A 23275-nucleotide genomic window follows, 5' to 3' on the forward strand; every position below is an offset into this window, starting at 1 on the left:
AATGGGATATGGGCCCTCCCTTCCAGTGAAGTAACTGTGTGCATCTAGAAGAACATCTTTTCCTAAAGGGTATCCCCCTCCACCACTAAGACAACTGCGTACTGTAAACTCCATGCTGGTCTCCAGCTATGAACATTATTTAGTATGATGTGAACAGGTTCTCTCCCAATTCACACTCAGAAAACACAACCATACTGCAGTTCCACAGTCTCTTCCATCATAGGTCAGTTTCCTGATGTCACATTTCTTGCAGTTGTGCAGCTCTAGCTGCTATTATATTTGCAAAAGATATCCTCACGAGGCCATATCCAAGTGATGGTTTGCTTTGATTTAAAAAATTTTCTGATAAACAGATTTTGGAAATATATGTCAATTGTTCATACCTCATATGTGTGGCAAACTTAAAAAAAAAAATCTTACTGGATTTATTCAAAGGACACTGAGAGAATTTTTCGGCTTTTATCAAATACAGAAGTATAACTACCTTCCCCACAAACTAGATGTCCAGATCATCTCTTATTCAAGTGAAAGCATGCATCACTAAACCAGGGTGCACAAGGCACATGACAGCAAATACTCTCCATTGTAAAATATTAAGCAGGTACTTTGGTATGCTATTTATTTATTCACAGAAGTCTGCTACCTGCCTCCTACATCACAGTACTACCAGAGTTTACTACAGTAGAATTGTCCATGGGCTGTGAGCAATTTTCTTTTTTCATCACCTACCAAACATTTGAGGAGAAATACACAGGAATGACTGAAACTCCTGGTAGATTAAACTGTGAATAAACCTGGAAACAGGGCATCCTAAAAACAAAAAGATAGAGTGATCTGTAGCTTTCTTACCATCACGGTCATTGCATGTCCTTCCTAACAGTCCCAAACTATACCCAGCTGCAGGCTGCCTGAATGCTTCTGGATTGTTAGCTTCTCAAAATAGTCTCTGACACTTGCCACTGGTATTCTACTCAACATTCTGCTGCGAATGTATTATCCAAATACTCAGCACTGAGGAGTAACAGTTGCTTTCTTGTGAAAAAAGGCAAAAGACGTTGTATTTCATGAGTCTCAACTGCAAATCATTCTTCTGACTCCTTGGCTTCATTGGTCTCTCATGGAGAGCTCCTAGCTAAATAAAAAGTGACTGCTATTTGGATCTAAAGAGGTCTTACTAGTTTCAATATCATATGATTAACAACACAAAATGATTACAAATATTTTCAAGTAAGTTCTATCTCTAAAAGCAAAGTTTTGTCAAAAAAACAATGTGAGGAAAATTTTCAAAGTAGATCTGCAAAATAACTGTAGGTAATAAAAGTATCCAATCTGCATCATTTATCTGCAACTCCTTGATACTTCTGGGGGAGGAAAAGGGTGTCTGCCTGAAGGTAAAACAACCTCTTTATGTAATTCCTTCTTATTTCAAGGCCAATGTTACAAATCAAACAGAATAACATCTCTGGCATATATGAGTTACACTGAAAAGCTCCTGTCTGAGAATTTTTTTCTTTCTCAAGGGAGACAGAAGAAAAATCTACATTTAGATTAATGGACTTCAGCTATATTTTTATTACAATTGATCACTCATGGTCACTTAGTCAACACAACCTAATTTTGCCCAATTTACTGCCAAGCAATTCTAGGAATGCTTTGTTAAAGAAAGCGGACTGTTCATGGGTTGGCATCTGAATTAAAGAATCCAATAAAACAAATACATATCTCATCTTGAGTGAAAAACAAAATTCCTATCCAGTCACAAGTCCCTTTTTTCTATTCCCCTCTATCTGCTACAGATCTTCTAAACTATTTGCTTAATTTACTTCCTCTTTCCAAGAACACAGACTGTCTGTACATCTACAACCATCATTTATCTTTGCATTGAGCTATACTAACTGTCATTATACATCACTGTTTTGATTACAGCCAGCACTGAATATCTCAGTCAGTTTCTTATCTGACAGGCTATGAAAAATCTTGAATGAGAAATTAACTTTTGGTAGATTTTTTTTATTTCTTTCCAGCTGTGATAGACAAAGTACATAGCAACACCTAATGTAAATACAGCCCAATGGAAATACCTGTTTTCTTTACTATATGAACATACCAGGCTGAGTCCTACCAGCATACCTTAGAAAAGTTAAATCCTGCAAGGTGCAGCAAGATTTTGGAGAGCAGCTAGAGCACCTTCATGAAGGACTTAGTGGTCTCAGGATCCCCAGCCTAATGTCACTGAGACCATCATGTCACTAGGTGTTACAATCAGACAATCAGGAGCAACAGTAAGTTCTCTGATTCTACCAGACAATGCCAGTACACAGAAAATATGGTGAACAAAATGTAGAGCAAAAGAGTAATGTGATCTATTTGAAAAAGGGGAGAGAAATAATTACAGTTTGGGGAAATTTTTAAAGAAGTTAAAAATAATTGTTTTCCCATGTAGATGGGCAGATTGCTTTAGCCCTCCACGTGACTGCTAATCAACTCTGTAATTTTTGCAATATAGATTTTTAAAAAAAAAGTTTCAATGAAACTATGAAGTGACAAAAAAAACCACCCAAACATACTCATCACTGTGTGTTTCCAACAGTTTTCAAAGGAAAATAAAATCTGGAAGCTACATGTCTCAATCAGCTTGCATGTTTTTTCAGCAACTCAAACACCATGCTCCAAAAATCTCTTCCCATTCGTAGAATACTAGCTTTCATCGTTCTGAAGGCAGATAAAAAAATCAGAAGCCTGTCATAGATCTACATGGCATATTATCTTCTTTCACCATGTGAATTCCCTTTGCAGATTTTGAGGTGTTTTGGCTAGTTCTGATGTATTCCTAGAACATTACAGTAATTCAGCTTGAAACACCAGACAACACACACAAAGTTCTATTTTTTGTGTTCTTCCAAAAAAACAAAGGTTACAAAAGGTTTCCACAGCAATAAAGAGGATGGAGCAGATGTCTGCAGTGCAGTTATCCTTGAAGTAACAGCATGGGTCCATATGATAAACTATTTTTGGCCAGTAAATTTAGCCTACCAGTTCTTTTTGTATCAGGCATAAAATTAATGTAGTTAACAGTTGTTTATGAGTTTATTTTATTAGAAATGCAGAAACCCCATAAAGCTTCAAGTAATTATACAAGCAGCTGGAACCACAAACTGCGAACTGATTCTGATCCAAGCTAAGCCTCATGCCAAAAGTACAGAATTTCAGAAATGCTGATGCTATAAATCTGAATGATGGCCTTCAATACTTAGGTTGCTAGAGAGTGAATACACTTTACAGTCATAATGTAATATATTGAGGTTTGTAACACATTTCTAGAGCCTGCAAGTGGACAAAAAAACTGCAACTTTTCTGGAATATGAATGTGATCTAAGATACCATCATAAAGAATATTAACAGATTTCTGATGGAACTGTTAGGATTTTTATGTGCAGAAAATGAAACTTAGAAACCCAGAATTAACAGAAACACACAAGAATAGATAATAGAAGACAAAGTGTTCGGTAGCTATTCTAAAATACCCCATGGCAGTAAAAAATCTAACAGCATTTGTTTCAGAAAAAACAAGTGAAGAGCTTTATGTGACAAATTCTTGTACAGTATAACTGGGGTCAGCAGTGCTTCATAAAAATTTGGCCCACTGATAATGCACATGCTTACCTCTTATATGCTCTCTGGAGTACAAATTTAAAACACACACAGCACTACTTTACTGAAGGATGAGTCACAGAACAAGAGAACACAATGCGCCCGCCTTCACTGCCACGTATGTCACAAAGGAAGGAAACATACATAACCTGAAAGCTGAAAGCTTTATATACTCACATCTCCATCTAGTGGCCTCTGGTCGTCAGAGTCCCTGGTTGGACTGATGTCCTGCCTCATGACCCAGATAGGCTCCTTAGGTTCATCAGGGGTATAAGGAGAACGGATGGTCCTTGTCTTCACCTCCTCAATAGCCTCTTTAATATCCTTGATGGCCAGTGAAATTGCATCTCTCTTTTCCTTGCTGTACCTCTGTACAGATTCTCCTGAGCTGGATGTAACTCGAGAACCAGCTGGGAGCTGGCCATTACTTTCATGCCCACCACCGGCAAGAGCATGACCATGTTCCAAACTCTGCTCCGCCTCTGGCATGTCTTCAGCTGCCTTGTCTAAGCTCTGGGAGCTCATGCTCTGCTTCACCTCTGCTACAATCTGATCAATGTCCTCCTCTTGTTCGTAACTATCCATTCTTGGGTAGGGTGCAAACTCTGCCTCCTTCTCAGGGCTGTCAGACTCTCCATCAGACCGTTCATCATAATGGTGAAGGCGGGCACCAAGTGCCTCCTTGCGGTAATTGTCGTCTTCCTCCCTTTCCCGCTCATACTGTTGGATCCCCTCCCTAACATCGAGGTCTGGTGTATCTCCTATCTCCTCATACACATGTTCCTGCAGTCCGTAGTCGGCATAAGGCTCAGCATACTGTTCATCCTCTCCTCGGTGGAAGAGCCGATGTGTGTAGACATAACCTGAGTAGGCTGCATTCATGGCTTCCTCGTGTTCAATGGAATGGAAATGTAAGTGATTGGGCAATGTTCGATTATGAATGGCCTCACCATGCTCAGCCTCGGCATTCTCTGTGTACTCCTCAGACTCAGGCCTGTACTGCACTGCATATGCGCTCTCATCCTCATTTTCCTGAACTCTCTCTGTGTCGTAACTGTCCTCCACTGTGGCTATCACATCCCCTTCTGCAGTATCCGTGTGATTGTGGAAACCACTCTCAGTGCTGGCTGACCGAGCTAACATCCCTTCCTCCTCCTGCCCAGACAGGCCCCCTTGGCTGCTGTTTGTATGCCTTGAGTAGCGAGTTGCATACCGCTGTTCCTCTTCCACCTCAGAGTGCTCCAGGTCAGCCTCCACTGACTCGTTCACTGCTCCTTTTGCTGGCTCTTCACTTACCTCCCCCTCAGGCGGTCCAACCAAATGGTTCATGGCAAGTTCTGGTGGGTAGGTCACTTATTCTATTGACATTTTGTCTATCACAGCTGGAAAGAAATAAAAAAAACCTCTGACGTTACTCTTAAAAAAAAGTGGAGTCAATAAACAGAAGCAACAAAAGGTACCCTTCCCCAGCAGACAAACATTTGACTTCATCAGCTCTGAAGTTGGATGATAGCCAGCACAACAGCATGACCTCCCATGCAAATGATCTCCAACAGCAACAATCAACAATGATCCCTTTGCAGACTGCACTTCTCACTTCTATGGACAAATTCTTTGTGGAAGAATCATTTCCAAGCAACATCTTGGAGATGCTTCTATGGACTGCTGTGGCATTTCGATGATGTTGGCAAGAGCATGTTAGAACAGGTAACTTTTGCCAGGGGCTCAACCATGGTAGAGATATGACAGAAATATTCCACCTTTGCTCCATCGCTCTCCCTCAGCTCACTAACTTGGTGCAAAGGAAGGATGCTGTAATGTAAAATGACAGATTCAGTCCCATCACAGGAGCCTGCAATTGCTCAGATACATGACAGCTATGCATACCACACTTCTTCAGTATGGTACTTCAAGCTGAGCTAGTCACCCTATGCCCTTAAAAAAAATCATTAGAAATAGAAATGCACTCTCAGGGTATCTGAAGCACCTGTTCCTTTTCCCTAGAGAAGCACATGACAGCTAGATACAACATAGTTACCTTCATGGTAAGGTAATACGTATCTATAATCACTTAAGATGGCTTCTGCACCAAACATCTTTCCTAAAACATGAAAGCATTACTAATATTCATAACCATGACCACACTGAGACTAGTGAGGCATCTTAGCCTTGTTGACTTTGAGTAAAAATCTCAAAAGATGATATAATTACTAGAGAGGTCTGCCAATAATAATAAATATGCAGGCCACAGAGACAGGTAAACTCCGTAAGAATACAGATTAGCTTCTACAAGTTTCATAGAGCAAACAGGCCTATCTACCTCAGAAGGTTTCATTTTTTATGTAGCAGCTTCAGCTATTTTGAACCTTGTCCTATGTTTTAAAAATGTAGTGTCATAAAAAGGACATCGTATGTCCTTTTAGGTCCCTAAGTCAAACCACATATACATAAGTAAAATACAGCTCTAGCCTGTGACTTATTGGTAAGTACTATAAGAAAAGGTCCCTGCTGGAAGCCTTCTAACTTGAAGGATCTATAAAAGCATTTGTCAATTACCAATTAAAAAAAACTAACATGAATGTAAAATAGAACTTGAGCCAAACTGACTGAACTGAGGCAAGGAGGCTCAGGTGACACTTTGCTGACTAAATGAGCTCTGTGTAAAAGTGTAGTGGGGAAAACTTTCTGTTATGAGTTACTTGTGCTATACTTCCATGTCAAGTCTAGTGGGTGCAGCTTCCAGCTCACCAAACACTCCTTGTCTTTGTCACGTGTAATGTTTAGCCTTAAAAACTTAGGAGTCCTTAAAAAAAAAAAAAAAAAAAAAAAAGGAAACAAAATACATCTTGGCCCTTGTTCCAGACAGATCTATTCATTTTCAGAAAAAGTTCATACATAGCTTTTACAAATCTAGCATGCTGTGTTTAAGCTCTAAGACTTGCCTTTCCCACCCTCATCACAAGGGAGAAAAATGTATATCATACAGTATATAAAAAATGCAGTTGTAAAATAATAGCTAATAAATCACATTAACTGAACAGATAAAGAAGTTCTACACAAACTACTCCTGTTTCAAAATAACTATGAAAAAAATCAGTTTGTTTTTCCAGCTAAAGAAGGTATGTTAGTATGAAGCCTTCAGTGACAAGGTAAGGTCTTTTCCAGCTAAGACTTCCAAGACATCAGGAAAGAATGGTCAGAATACAGGTGTGTATGCAGGTGTGTGCCAGAACTAACAAACCAAACACTCTCCTCCCTGCAGCATGTGACATATTATTGAAGTAAACAAGAACAACGATATTGGAGAGCTTTCCATTTTAAGCCCACAAAAAGAACGGTGAAGATGCCAAGGCATAACAGCCCTTTGAAAAGTCCTTCCCAAGCAGGATTTCCCACTGCCATTGAAGTCAGTTATAAAATTTCCATTGCTTTACACATAGGCCGAATTAGGCTAAAAGAGAGGACTGTTTAAAAATTCTACCTTAAACCTGTTGCACTCAAAGTAGCCCCTGACTCACACCTAAGTGTCACTCATCACCCACAGAAAAAGGATAGTATAAGTTGAAAGAAATAGTTACACATAAACACAGGATGATGACCAGCTTTCTGAAATCTTTATCACATGTATCCTGCCACATCTTTAACTGAATTATGTTAAGTTAGAAAAGAAGGCAAAATTCAGCTGCATGAAGACTACCTCCACCTCAAGTCAAATAAGGTATCAAATGCCACTGTATTTACAACAACAAAAATTCTGATAATATCTGAAAATATGTGATCCTCTTTTAGAAGTCTTAATACAGGCTCACAACATAATGCATACTATGGACAGACAGCATTGCTGACATGTCTAGCTGTAAGAAACAAATTACGGAGATTATAAACCATATAAAATATTGCTAAAAACCACCTGAGACCCCCAACATTTTCCTTTTGCAAACTGAAAGTTTCCTAAGTTCCACTTGTGAAATTGCCCTCATTTGAAGAATGACCTCAGGTTAATTTCAAATATTGATATCCTGAAATTTTCAAGGTTGTGTGTTTTGAGGGGATGAGGAGGAAACTTTAAGCTTTACTTAAAGCTTTTTACTGAAAAAGTCCTCTTCTGTTTGCTTTTCCTACAATAATTTCAATTTAATTTCACTTTTTAATTTTGCAAACAATAAAGTATTATTTTCAAATTAAAAAAAAAAGAGAGAAATTTTAATTGTTAGAAAAGAAGATAAGTTTACTTTGTATAATTGTAGATCTGAATAAATACCCTTAGGTCACCTAAGCCTCAATGACCTTCAATGAAAAGTAAGCTTCTAAGTCAAGTACATTTATTTGACTGTTTAACAAACAGTCTTTAGGACAGTAATTTAAAGAACCACCTATTAAGGTTGGGGGCTAGAAGCACTAAATCCCTTTTCATACATGGTAGCTGGAAGACTACTAAAACCCACATTTTTTTATTCTTAGTAGCAATTCCCTCAAGCAAATATAAGGTCCACCTGATTTTTCTCACCAGGCCTTCAAGAAGCACTTTATTTCCAGCAAGCAAACAAAAATCAATAACCTACATAAAATGTCATAGACAGAAGAGAATATAAGCAAAAGAGGTCATCTGACCTTGGAAATAAAGGCACAGCACCCATCTGAAAGATATTATACTCTCACATTAATTACCCAGAACAGCAGCTGTGCTCCAGTAATCAAATGTATGTGGGAAAGTGCTCTGTAAGCACTCTTAGCTTTGCACTCAGGACTTGATGGATGAATCTGTCTCCAAAACAGAGAAATCAGAGGTTGATTACTACTGCAACCAGGTCTTTGCTGAAGGTTAAACTACATTCCTGCCTGTAAAAAAATTAAACATCTCCACATATTTCTCAAGCAACATAAAGAAAAAGCTGGAAGTCTAAGGATTTTTCTCTGCTACTCTATATTTAAAAAAAAAAAGTAGTAAAAACATCACCATAGGGCATACTATCATCTCAGAGCAAGACCACAACATCCATGCCCAGTGTTACTCAGGAAAAGACATGCAATAAGAAAAGGTGAAGACGTGAGTGTTCAGATTCCAGTTTGGTTTGTTATTTGTTTCCCAAGTCCATATGTAGAATTGTTTGCTTTCTTGTGCATGTAGGCAGAAATGAAGCTCTTCATTTATTATTCCAAATATGCCTTTTAGCGTTTACTTTGTAAGAGCACTGTGAATTGTATTTCCACTGTCTAATCCTGACGTTTTGGAATAAAAGATCATACTCTCAATAAGCCTGTGTGCTATAGTTACTGTCTCAAAACAAAGCTGTGTGCCATGTCGAACCAAGACTACACCCACACATACACATCCATACTGGTTTTTGTCACATATAAGATAACTGGATAACTCAGTTAGGAAGGGACCACAGGAGGTCACCACTCCAAGCCCTGCTCAGGATCTTATCAGGTTGGGACTCGATACCCTCCAAGGGTGCAGATGGCACAAGCTCTCTGGGCCCTGGCTCCAATGCTGGGCTGTCCCTGTAGGGAAAACATTTCTTCCTTACAGTATGTCTGAATTTTCCCTGTTTCAGTATGTGCCAACTATCTCCAACCCACCCTCCCACCATACACTACTGTGAAGAGCCCGGCTGCATCGCCTCCATCCCCTGGTCTGCTGTTGGGTGACCATGAAGCCATCCCTCCTCAGAGCTAAACAAGCCCCAGTCCTGCAGCCTCTTCTTGCAGGACAAGGGCTCCAGCCCCACTGTCTCGGTGGCCTCCCCTCACCTCCCACCAGTTTATCAGTGTCATTCTTGTATCAGGCATCCAAAGCGGAGGCAGTACCCAGGTGGGTGGGGTCTGGCAGGCGTCGAGCAGAGAGGGGACAGTCCCTGCCTTCCCCTGGCTTTCAGGGCCGTGTCCTGCTCGCACTGCCCCAGGTGCCACTGTCCCTTTTTTTGCTGGCTGGGACAGTGCCCCAGAGCTGCTCCTTGGCCCCATGAGCCCCAGCCTATATCATTGCACGGGGTATTTACATACACATATTTTTTGAATTAACCTTTTCATTTATAAGAAGCATAACTGGTTTCTCGTTATTTTGCAGAACTTTTGCAAGAGGAAAGTTAGTATGCCAGCTGCACGTGTAAGCAAAACCAGTTTTGTCTTTCCTAAAAAACTTTAGACATATTTATCCATGTCTTCCATAAAAAATAACTATTTTTTGAACATATTTACCCATAACTCCCAGTCACACTAGAAGCAGAGAGACCTCTGACTGAATTTGCAAAGGCATCCCAGCCCAAGCACAAGTTGTCTTGGCACATTCTCTGAGAAATTTCACAAAGCAGCTATGTTTTTCCAGACTCCAGCCATACACCAATGTTTCACTTGTACAGATACAGTTATCTCAACAAGACATATGAATACAAACTACCTTTCAAAAATCCAACAGTCTTTTAGCAAACATATGTCATTGAGGCACATCTTCAAAATCCTCTCTTTTTTTTTTTTTTTTTTTTTTAAGAGGCCCTATGGTAAAAATGGCTAGGAATTTAACAGCATATGCAATGCCCCCTCAGCGAGAATTCCCCACCTCTCCTGTGTTAGACAACTCTCTCTTTTCTGAACTGCAACTTGCTTGGGAAACCTGATTGCTTCTGCTGCCACGTGCTAGGTGAGCTCATCCAAAACAGCTTTAAACAAAAAAAGCTGACAAAGGTATGTTTTTCGCCAGTCAGTGAAAGCAGCACCTGGAAAGTGACATTAATACCCCACCACATGCACACACATACACACATTGGCTCATACTGATGAGGCTGAACAACTATGAACGCTCATAATACTGTAATAAAGCAGAAAAGCTGCATGCACAATATTGCTCTGCACACAAAATTTTCTACAAGTGCTTGTGAAATCTTGTATCACTGTAATATTTTAAATAAGTTAAACACATTAGTTTCAACACTAATTTGCCTTTAGTACTTTCTGCAAAGTCTTTTACTCCAGTTTTGTTCATAATAACCCTGGAAGCTTCCATTTCTGAGTCCCAGGTCTGCTGCTGAACACAGCAGGAACAAAGTTTAAAACACACACTATTCAGTGTTCAACAGAAAAGCCTTTGTTTTCTAGTAAGGTATGTAAATTTCAAAAGGGGGTAGCTTCTGCCTGTATCAGTCTTTTCTGACCACAACTAGCCTAAAAGACTACACAGACTCCTAACAAAAAGGAACGAAATACTGTTACTAAAATAAAAGAGAGCTGTACACCATGCTTACAACATCAGCTTGGCCATGGCACCTAAAAGAAGTCCTGAGCCTAACAAGAGAACTACAACTAGCCAAAGATCGAGCACTGTGGCATAAGACTCAGTGGCTTACCATTCAGGTTTCCCCACAACTGAAAGCACACAAGAAGTCAAATTTGGGGCATAACAGATGAACAAAACACAAAACCATAAATTTATGACCAAAGAACCACTAACCTACTTAGAACAGGACCATCACAGGATTTAAGTGTGCAGCAGAAAAATAAACAAAACCTACAAATTCTTGGGAAGACATAATTACATTTATTGTTTAGATATGAGTAGTTATAAAGTTCCTCATATATAACATAATTAAACATTATGTTATTAACATCAGCAAACAATAATGGAACAGACTACACAAGCCACACTGGAACAGAATTGAATCGTATTAAGCTGTAGTGTGCACCTGAGTAACTCAAAGGCAAATCATACATCAGATTTCAGTTTCCCACTGTTTCTAAATCTTCTTTGGCTCTCACCAGGGTATAAAATTCTGTGGTGGAAAGGGTGAACATGTGTCAGCAGCAGACTTCCTAAAACACATCATCTCGGACTAACTCTGTGATTACAGGGAATTAATATGAATGTCTGCTTCCAATTTAAAAATTGGTTACATCATCTCCTAAATATCTCTTTAAATTGAATTGCCATCATAACTAAAGAAACCTGAACAAGTCACACAACTCTCTTGTGGAGTCTGGAAATGTCGTTACTCCCCTCATAACAGATAACAGAGTACTAAGACCATACCATGGTTTTGCTCAACAGCATTTTTAACTCTCCATTTTTTAATTCTACGTACCTACTTTTGTTTTTCAACTTGTTTTGACAACACAATTTCACCCTTGCTGCAAGTCTTCAAAAGCACATTCCCATTTCATCTACTGCAGCACATAAACTGGTGAAACTACAGATGACCAGTTTAAAAAAATGACAATTTATCTGATAAATGTCTTTACAACTGTTCATAAGATTTGAAAAGTACTTTAGGACTAAAAAGATAACTTATTGTATTCGCAAATTTAACAGCTTATTGAAAACAGAAGTTATTTACTGCCTATGCAAATCACCTCCACCTGTTTTTAATACAGGTTTAAAACAGGTAAGAAGCAGCATTTTGCAAGACTTCAATTAATGCGAAATTTTTTTAACAAAGTAATAATTAGCTGTAGGCATCCTAATTATTAAACTGAACATCTGAAAAAAAAAAAAATATTCAGTTTCCAGTTCCATTGAACCTGAGTACACTGAAGAGTTGATGACCAGTATGCAGTCAATGATGAAGCCAGCCTAACAGACACAGAATAAAAAAAAAAAAGCTCCTTCATTTCCTGCTCATGGGCCTCCTTCCTCCAGGCACATGCCTGCCCCCATGAAAAGAAAGGGGACCTGAGAGAACCCTGCACCTGACATAGAAGAACCCCAAACTTTTGTTAACAGTAAGCAGATCTAACAGTACCAGAGTTAATGAGCTCTCAAAACCCATTTCACTTTTCTCTCCTTCCAATTCCCATCTCATTCAAAACTAAAATTTAAACTTGAGCGAGAAACACAATTCAGTAGTCTTCAATGCAGGGAGGCCAGACCTCATAATGCTTTAGGGCACTGGAGAGAGAGTGATTTGATCAGAAAAGGAACAGAGCCTTCCCACCACCTTTTAACACCGAAGTGCTGCCTACCCAAGAAAGAGAGGCAAGGGACTCGTGGCAGTATCTGAAGCCATCCATCTGCTGCCAGAGGAAGGTTAGCTGATATTATGGCCCAAACAGAAGAGATGAACCAAAAGCAGTAGAGAAAAATCTTGACAAGGATCCACAGACGACTTCTGCAGTAAAGTACAGCAACTAGACACATTAGACCAAAGATGCTTAAAAAAATAAATCACAAATCCCAGACTGTAATGGCTGAGAAAATAAATATGACTGCTCCCACCAACCAGAATGATTAAACATCATAAGTAAAAGTCCTATAACAACTAAAATAAGGAAATTTGGGGTTCTCTTTCAGTCTGCTGTGATTCTCTGACAGGTTACTGATGGTTTTATTCCTGGGTGTACTATGAATTGCATCTTTGATTTATGGTCAGATAATCTAAAATTTTGACCACTGGAATTGTTACTCTGGTATTTAATTCGTTGTTACTAATAAAACCCATTTCCAAAGAAGAAAGAGAAATTTAAATAGTATATAAGCAATGTCAAGGCACAACAACATTTAAGGTCAGTATTACAATGTGAGACTAGCATCAATCTCTGTTATAGGTACAATTATAAAAAATGAATCTTTACTAAATCTGAGCATATGGTTGTTTGTAATTTACCACTTTTTCTCTGTGTAAAAGGGCAGAACTGTCTCAGAGAGCACAGTGGGAAATGCTGACTCTCCAGTGACGAATTCTGAATGTAGTTGATGTTATCTTCACACTAGCAACATTTTTATAGCAATGAAAACTATGTTTTTTCTATTTAATCAAAGAGGGATTATACCTATGCTACAAAAAAAACCACCAACAAATCAAATCAAATCAACCGTGCAAGCCCAATACCCTTTCCATCTCCTTTCAGATGCCATTAATAGTGTAATACAGAACAACTGTAGACAGAGCTAAAAAATATGACTGAATAAGCTGCTGGGCACGGCTATCTTCAGGGCGAGTAAGAATGCCTCAAGCTTCACTCACAGAGAGAGTAAGAACTAGTGTGTCCAAAAAGCCCTTGGGTTTTCCTCCTCTGCCTACACACAAAGATTTCACCCAACCTTTCTTGTTGAGACAATCTTACTCAGCTGTATCCTTGGTCAGTGTGGCACAGTCTTGATGCAACATATCTTTGATATAATTGAGACACAAGACCTATCAGCCAAGAATCAAGACTGAGAACACTCTGTATCTGTTGAAAGTTTTGAGTCACTTAGTCCTCCTTATTTAATAACTTGAAATGATACTGTGAAGGGAAAATCAAGCTTATCAATTTTGTTATAGAAAGCAAACTTTTTAAGTGAGTTAAACTCTAAATTTTTTAATTCTTTAATGCATTCAAGCCACAGATTGTGTCAGGCATACAGAAACATTTGGATAGTGTTGAGACCACTTCAAGAAAAGAAGGGTCTGCTACAATGTGAGAGAAGGCTCTTCAGCAAATATGCAGCTTTCAGGAAAACCAAGTTAAATGACAGTAAAGTTCAGCTAGTTAGTCTGTTAGTCTAATTAGCTTCCTTCAGCTGAGAGCAACAAGTTGCAGAATACTGTTTCCAGGAGAGATTGTTTCAAAGAAAAAAAGGCTAAAGTAGCAGTATAGTACAAATATGAAGGGAAAAAGAGCCTCTAGGACACCTAAGCAATAACTTTTCTGCTTTCTAAATGCATCTGTAACAAATCTCGTAGTTAGCAAGACAACTGAGCAACACATCTTGATCCAAAAATCTGTTTCCTACCTTCCCAAACCCAAATCCAAAAGTACATGATCAACTCACTGAAACAGTACAGAAATAGTGCTGAAACCCCAGTAACTTCCTAGATTTTGTCATATGATCAGTAAAATGATTTGTTCTGAGGTGCTCATTATTACCTGACAGCTTCAAGCTAAGGATACTCCCTCATGAAAAGCAATCACGGCTCAGACAGCACAGAAGTAAGGGACCTGATCCTCCTTTAATTCATTTTATTTCAGAAATTTCAGAGGAGCTATACCCAAGTTAAGCTGGAAAGGTGGGATAGATGGCATATAGAACTTGCCTACCTTTCATAGTATAACATGTACTTAAAAATATACTACTGCCTGGCAACTGTAACACCTAGCTACTGAAAACACTAGATTTTACAATCCCTCCCCAGCCCTGCTGCCTTCAACCTAGGAAAATAAAAGCCTCAAAACCGACAGCTCTTACTTCAATTGTTATTTCAATTAGACTTTACTACACATTTTTTGACAATTACTTTTTCTAGAAACGCTTGAAAAAGTCAATATGTAAGATGTGGAGATGTTATTCAGACTGGGAAAGAATGAGGAAGATGGAGAGATGAAGTAAATAAAATTCCAAAGTATTTGACTATGGTGGGCATATCAGCTCTTTTCCATCTGCTTCTCAGCATTCAAAACAACTGCATTAACACTCTATAGATGCTATATCATAAGCTCCTTTTCAAGGATCTGATGTATGCTGGATTACATTATTGAAAAGGTTTTAAGTATTAGCTAGTTTGTCTCTTCTTTCTGAGTGACGGCAAGACATCACAGCCCACATCTGCTAACATTCACAGAAATTAGGTAAGCAAGAGTATGTAAGTGCTGCATGCTATCAAAACCTTGTGAAGAAACAGTAAAATCCCTCTAACAAGAGATTTCATTTACAGGTATAGTCACAGCTGAAAACTTACAGTTACAAAAACAAACAAACAAACACAAAAAAAACAAAAAAAAACAAAAAAAAGGAAAATTTTACTGGTTTCAAGCTGCAATATTCCTGGAATTAAATGCTACTTCAACAGATTTGAGCTTGTATCTATAGAACTTTAATTCTCAGGAAAAAAAAAAAAATCACAAGGAAAAAACCCTATGGAACAAAACAACAGATGCAAAGGAGGAGGGAGGAAGTAGGAATGCACAGATGTAGGTTACAGGAGGTTAAAATTAACTTTTTTCTCCCCCCTACATGGACAGCTTTCTCTTCTATTGTATTTTCTGTCACCATTTTAGCCCACATAGTGAGCTCAATCTCATCTCCAACCACCAAGTTCTAATAACACCTGCCGATCCTTTTACTTCTTCCGTTTCAAGGAGAAGCTGCTGATTCAGTCCACATTAAAAAAAAACCAAAGCTGCACAGACCAGCTCATGAGTTTTCAAAGACTTGGAGGAAAACTGATCTGCCACTTGCATTTTCTCACAGATCTGCAACAGTGTTACAGTGCTATGCTGTAAAGACAGCTCCACACTCCTCTCCAAAACCACATGGAAGGATGTCTTACATTTACTTCCCAAGCATTGACCTGAGTGATTACAGAAAAAATTCTCAAGTACATCTTCCACTGTTATGACCTTTCTGAAACGCTGTGGCCACTTGTCAGCACAGAGTAGATGCACCATTAGGCACTACACACCAGATTTTCAAGAGGCAAGAGGCCTTTCTGGCTAGATCAGCACCTACCTGCATTTGACTGGCCTCACCAGACCTGTCTGCCTGTTCCAGGCTCCCCAACAGCAAAGTTTTTTCTAGTCCGAAACATCAAGAATTTCTGCACCTTCAGTGACTTAGGAAGCAAGATACACCCTGTGCTTCTCCCCAGAGCTGATGAGGAAAGGGTTAGTTATTCAAACAGGGACAACATCAACATCACTTTCTTTTCTCTGCACTGAGGAAGGTCTTGACTGAGACCTACTTTTCAGCACAAGCACATTTCTGTTAGTGGAACTGGCTGCTCCAAGGCGACTCACATGAAATCTGTTCCTGAGACATAATTAAACCCTAATGAAGGCTGGCATTTCTCCACATCTGCAGCTCAGAACAGAACTTGAAGAGTATTAGTAATTGCACTGTCCACAGCTCAGGGTCCTCAGATCTGTCTCTCAAACAGCAGCTTGCTCAGAAATTAAGTCTGAGCAAGGGAGATGGGAGTGATGCCTGGCTACAGCCACAGGGGTCGCATCATGCTAAGAAAAACATAAATAAATTGGTTGATGCTAATCAAGTTAACCAGATCACACACTGTTGGCAGATCACGAAAATCAAAACCAGATGGATTCTGTCAAAACCACAAAGCCTTCCATACACTTGCCAGTCTCTATCCACCAAGAAAACAAACTTAACAGAACACAATTACACTGGATAGAGTTCAGAAGAAAACAAAGAAAATTGAGTGTAGTCACCCAAACACACTTTTCACATCCCTATACAACCTTTACAGCTAGAACCTCCAAGCAAACCAGTCCAAGTCAAGTAATACATACAGACAATGGGAAAAAACAATATAGTGTAACAGCATTTAAAGATGCAGTCATAAGTGAAACAGAACATAAATAAAAGTTCTTCTAACCACATGTAGGGTGGCAGTTGTTTGGTTTTTTTTAATTATTTGTTCCCCATGCCCCTGCAGTGCTTTGTCTCCCTTCCAAGCAGAACTGACTTTAAAAAAACTTCAGATGGCTCACATTTCTGTAAAAGTAGGTTACTCCATCTTCTCTTTTTATATAGCAATACTGAGATTTTAGTAGAAGAGTATATTCCATTTAAAATATTTTATTATGCGTTCTTAACCTTATCAAATCTTTTTATATTATTAACACATCCAATTAGTGGAATTATAGCAGAGAAAAGCAGCAACTAAAAAGGGCAGCTGTAAGGTAAAATACATTTCACATGAATAAACTTACAGGAAGAACAGTACTATCCTGAAATGTTTCAATACTTGAAGTAATTGAAATATTTAGGTATTCATCTATTAACATTTTTCTCTTTTTGCTTGAAGACAGCCTGAGAGTCAATGGCTCCTTTCACTTTTCCTCAGAAGTTATTATTAAGGCAATGTATTTCAAAGACAGTCATGACCTTTTTTTCTCCAGAAAATGGAAGCCCTAATTATTTTTCTTTATTATTTTTCAGAAAGAGAAAATAAGATGCCTCTTAAGTGTTCCATAAAACCTAGACAAGAAGGATTCTATAATGCCAGGGAATGGTATATGTAAAGTTATTCTGCTTTATCTTTATATTCCTTTTCAAGGAAGGATCACCCCTCCTACAATAGAATGTCTTTCTTTTCTGACATCCAAGCTTAAGTGTGGTATTTAAGGCTCAATTCTCTGGTGGTATTTAACTCAAATTAAAAGTCATGCTGCTCTGGTCTCTGCTATCCATCAGGCAAAGGAATGGTTCGGACCTCTCTTCAAATACCTGACCTTTGTATAAGTGACCTTATAAGCATGCACATACAAATTTCCCATTTCTTTGCTATACTACAGCACATTTTGGTTTTAATTTCTTAAATTCAGGACAAAAAGTACTGAGGATGTGATCTCTCTCATGGCAACATGCTTTAAAAAGAAGGTAGGAAGCCACTGAATTAGCTTTAAGTATGGAAGTGGATTTAAAAAGTGATGAAAATAATAAAGAATTATATATTTCTCATGGCTCTGCAGGTTGCTACAGGATTATGTTAAGATTACCACTCTATTACAGAATTCAACACTGTGTTTCAAATCAGTCAGGCAGATGGCTACTGCTGGTATTAATTTACGTGGACTTCTCTGGACAAGTAAAGCTTTTAGCTCTCTAGGAGTTGTGAAAACCCACAGTGATCAGTAAATTTGACCTCTTAAAAAGCACAAACCATTATGACACCCTAAGCTTTTGCTTGCTTGAACTGCAGCATAAACTATTTAGAAAGACCTGCAATTTTCCAAGTTTGTCAACCCACAACATCCATTCCATTATCTTACATAGGACTGATGTTAAACTGCCACGCTACAAGTACCCAGTCATTCACTTTACCATTTAAAATATTAGCACAACGTAAACTTCCTTACAGTCTTGTGGGACTCTGGCATTATTAGAACAGCTATTGAAAACTGAAGAGTCCAAAAGGCTCTTCTGCCACACCCTTCTAAAGATGTTAAATCAGTTACCTGAATAGAACAATTTTTACGTACAAAAGCAACTGGTCAACAGTTGGAATTTAGAATGGTCAAGTTTTTTTGAAATTGCCAGTTTCTGCAGACAGTTACTTGTGCAGATCCTCAGCTCAAATACAAAACATCCAAGCTCTGGAACTAAAAGTGAGTCACTACAAACTGTAATGTTTTAAAATTGAAGTAATGTTTTAAAGATTTGATTAAAGCAAGCACACCATTAAAAAAATCAGTCAGTCCTGGGAAAACACTGTATGCTCTTTCAGACCTATGACTGGGGGTTTAGCTTTTCTGAAAGTCTCTGAACTTCTGACTCTTATCAATTATAGGGGAAAAAACTTTGGAAAAAAGGGAAGGGAGAAGAAGAGAAGGGGAAGGGAGGAGCACAAAACCCAGTATCTGCAGCCTGCAAGAGTAAATAGATTGCCATCTACACTTGTCAGAGCCAGTTTCTCAGAGTGAGTCATCTACATTTGTGTTTTAGTTTGGATCCAAAGTACACTTTTGGAGGGCAACTTCAGATGATCCCCACACACTGCACTTCAGGGCACACTGCAGAGTAGACTTGGAGATCACATAATGGATTTCTTACAAACAATCAGTTGGCAGAAGAGAGGTCCAGGAGTGCACCTAATTTGTTCAATCTACTGGTGAGCATTCAGGCACAGGGCCAGTCCAGAGATAACATGATAGTGAAACTCCTCAAATGTGCATAAGACTGTACATTAGGTCCTTGCTACCAAACATTTTGTCCTACAGATTCGCTCAGGCTGCAGCTAAGTCAGGGGCAGCCCCAGAGCAGTTCCACAGAAACATTTGTTTGACAATATCATTAATAATTTCTAACTTCTGTTCACTCTTTTAATCACATGTGAATATTTTCTCTCTGATGCTTTTACACTAGTGGGACAGGGAAGATAAGGAAAAGGAAAGACAAAACCATATGGACACAGATTAAATATTTGAGAAACCAGTATATTCTGGTACCAGCTTGCACACTCAGATGGTTCTTACAAACTCACAGAGTCAGAAGAATCTTGATTGGAAGTGACCACTGGAGACCATCCAGACCAACCAGCTCCTCAAAGTGGAACTAATGCCAATACCAGACCATGTTGGTCATGACTTTGCCTGGCCAAACCTCAAAACCCTCTGCAGATGGGTTACTCCACCATCTCTCTGGGCAACCTGTTCTGGTTTTGCACTAGCCTTACAAGGAAGAATTTTTCCATTATGTTCAAGCTAGATATACATTACTATGATAACTTGGTGCAGCTGAAAGATCAGAATTGACCTTACCAAGAAAATGCTCATTTGTTCATGTAGTAAGAGCAAACATGAGATTGGGAAAAAACATCCAGAGGACCATGAGACAGAAGAACTTAAGGCAAGAAGGGAGGGTGGAGAGGCAGCAGAAAAGAAGGGGAATACGAGACACGGGGTGTATTAACAAGGCAAGACTTGCTTCACAGTAGTGCCTTCTGCAATTATCTCTCATTCAAATAGTTGCAAGTAATCTAGCTGAAGATCTGGCATTCAGTTTTAAAACCTTGCCAGTGGTGTATTTTTTGATTGTTTAATTTAAATTCTTCTTTACTGTTCACATTAGTGTTTGGACTCCTTAGTCTTGCAAAAATAAGTAAGACATAAGAGTCAATGACACTTGCTTATTATTAAACCCATGGCCATGTTTTGCTTTCACTTTCTTTGCAAGTGTCCTGGTATTTTTGCCTTTAAAAATATTTTTTTCAAATGCATTAAGAATCATAACAAAACTACATAAGGTATAAAGAAAAATAAGAAGTCTTAGGGGGAAAAAAAGAGGGAAAATTGGCATCTAACCTCTTTAAAGGGTATTTAGAAACTCCATTTTTTACTCCTAAATACATTGTGAATTTCATATTATGGGATCATTAGACATTGGCTATAATTAATCTGTTGGCACTGAAAAATTTCCAAGAATCACATTAACATAATTCAGTTAAAAACGGACTTCTGAATGACTACTATTTTAGACTAGAATTGTTAGGTGAAACTACGCTTCCAGTATCTTTGCACCCATGCAATGTTTCCTAACCAAAAGAATGTAACTTCCATGTAACTACATTTGAAAATGATATTAATGGATTCTTCTTTTACTACCAGGGTCTAGTGGGTTGACGCTGCCTGGATGCCAGGTGCCCACCAAAGCCACTCTATCACTCCCCCACCTCAGCTGGACAGCGGAAAGAAAATGTAATAAGAAGCTCTTGGGTCAAGATAAGGACAAGGAGATCACTCATCAACTACCATCAAGGGCAAAAAAGGCTCAGCTTGGGGAAAATTAATTTAATTTATTGCCAATCAAATCAGAGTAGGGTAATGAGAAATAAAACCAAATCTTAAAAACACCTTTCCCCCACCCCTCCCTTCTTCCTAGGCTCAACTTCACTCCCAAATTCTCTACCTCCTCCTCCCTGTGCAGCAGTGGGGGACGGGGAATGGCGGTTGCCGTCAGTTCATCACATTGTCTCTGCCGCTCCTTCCTCTTCACACTCTTCCTTTGCTCCAGTGTGGGGTCGCTCCCACGGGAGAGAGTCCTCCACAAACTTCTCCAACATGGGTCCTTCCCACAGGCTACAGCTCTTCATGAACTGCTCCAGCGTGGGCCCCTTCCATGGGGTCACAAGTCCTGACAGAAAACCTGCTCCTGTGTGGGCTCCTCTCTCCACAGGTCATCAGGTCCTGCCAGGAGCCTGCTCCAGCACAAGCTTCCCATGGGGTCACAGCCTCCTTCAGGCATTCACCTGCTCCAGCGTGGGGTCCTCCACAGGCTGCAGGTGGATATCTCCTCCACCGTGGACCTCCATGGGCTGCAGGAGGACAGCCTGCCTCAACATGGTCTTCACCACGAGCTGCAGGGGAGCCTGGAGCCTGGAGCACCTCCTCCCCTCCTTCTTCACTGACCTTGGTGCCTGCAGAGCTGTTTCGCTCATGTATTCCCACTCCTCTCTGGCTGCTGTTGTGCAGCAGTTGTTTTTTCCCTTTCTTAAATATGTTATCCCAGAGGTGCTACCACCATCACTGATGGGCTTGGCCTTGGCCAGGGGCGAGTCTGTCTCAGAGCTGGCTGGCATTGGCTCTGTTGGACTTGGGGGAAGCAAACACACTGGGTACAAAAGTACAGTGCACCACTTGTACCAATATAACCCTTTAGTTATGGTCAAGAAGGCACTTTTCACTACTTGAAGAACAAAACAGCTTTCTGAGTTAATACTCTTATGCTGTCATTTCTGAAAGGTAAGCACTAGTCTGAATGCATGCACACAGGTATTTTCTTAGGACCCAGTGTACCAGTAAACCTTCTTGCCTGACCTTCTACATATTACAGCCCCCCAAAAATTCATCCTGTAATTCTAGAGCAACTTCGTCTATGTGTTGGTTTGTTTACAGGCTCCTAAGTGTACTCATACTAATCCCTAAGATGACTAATGCTGCTGGCAAGATAAGGCTGCAGCACAGTCTAATGACTCTTCCACTTGTACCAGCACAAAATTATGGCCTTCAGAGCAGCCTTGGGGCAATTCTCAAAAAGACACCTACAAGCCTTAATAAGGCATTGTAATTTGCCAAAAGGGTCTGACCTAACACCTCTCAACACTGCACTTCTGTAAGTAAATTTACCTCTGAACCACTGGAAGAAAACAGCTTCAAGGAACCATAAAACTAAGGAAATGCAGTAAAGTCCAACAGACAAAATTCAACTCTGAACCAACTGTACCAATTGCTCTGTCACTCTTACACACACACACACACACACATATCTTTAGGCAGAATGAAGGAGCATGGCTCACTGTGCAGAAATTGAAACAATTTGTGATATTTTGCCATGAGATGAAACTATGTCACTCAAAACTGCTTCTCAAAACTCATTCTTCTTTTACCTGCGAGAGTTATTCTGCCTTACCAATCACTGATGGACATAAATGGATTTTGAAAAACATTTCATGTTCAAAAATGTTTTCCTGTCCGTTTCAACTTTTGCATCTCTTACTCTTACTGTGGTACTTCTTGCATGAAGATGAGTCAGAAATTCCACTTCAGGTCCTACCAAAGTAATCTAACAGGATATCAAAAAACAGCCTGCATCTTTGTAAAAGAAAAACATCCACCACTAGATGAATGCTTAAAAGTGAAATACTTTGCCACACAAACTATCCCAAGTAGCTTTGCAAAAAGACCAAACCTTTAAGAAAAAAAAAACAAAACAAAACAAACAGAAGAGGTACAAGCAGAAAAGACTTGTCCATGAAGCAGATTAGGGCTAATAACAGTGTTTTGTTTCAATATTACTTAAGATTTGACAAAGATGCATGTCTTTTTTAATAGCACTTACTTTTTTAAAGCAGTGTTCGAATGCTTTTTCTCTTCTGTGTGTGGTTTTGAACTGAGAAATGCACACAGATAGCTGCTTTAAGCTAAGCAGATCTCACTTTTTGTCAATCAAGATTACAGTAGTGTGTCATCTGGCAACATGAACAAGGTAACACTGTCCACGGGCCAAGTCCCCAGGTTATATGATCCTTGTGACAACAAGGGGGCTTGGACTACATTATCTTTAAGGCCCCCTCCAACCCCAAATTCTATTATTCTATAAAAAATAAGCTAAAACTATGCTCAGTGATGAAGATGTAGCTTCTATATCTCTATCCCAGACAAAAGCCCTCTTTTCAAGCCTGCAGATTAGCTTTTC

General features: G+C 39.3%; 1 protein-coding gene across 4 annotated transcripts in view; it reads right to left on the reverse strand.

Annotated features, from left to right (window-relative positions):
* Positions 1–23275, reverse strand: part of APBA1 (amyloid beta precursor protein binding family A member 1) — a 97909-nt gene that overhangs the window by 34037 nt on the left and 40597 nt on the right. For all 4 annotated transcript variants that reach the window (XM_049795487.1, XM_049795486.1, XM_049795484.1 and 1 more), the window contains exon 2: positions 3829–5033. In XM_049795487.1, the coding sequence (XP_049651444.1) occupies positions 3829–4980 (1152 nt within the window). In that variant the 5' untranslated portion in view covers positions 4981–5033. The remainder of the gene's footprint in view (positions 1–3828; positions 5034–23275) is intronic.

This window comes from Accipiter gentilis, chromosome Z (genome assembly GCF_929443795.1).
Source record: "Accipiter gentilis chromosome Z, bAccGen1.1, whole genome shotgun sequence".
NCBI classification, from domain to species: domain Eukaryota; kingdom Metazoa; phylum Chordata; class Aves; order Accipitriformes; family Accipitridae; genus Astur; species Astur gentilis.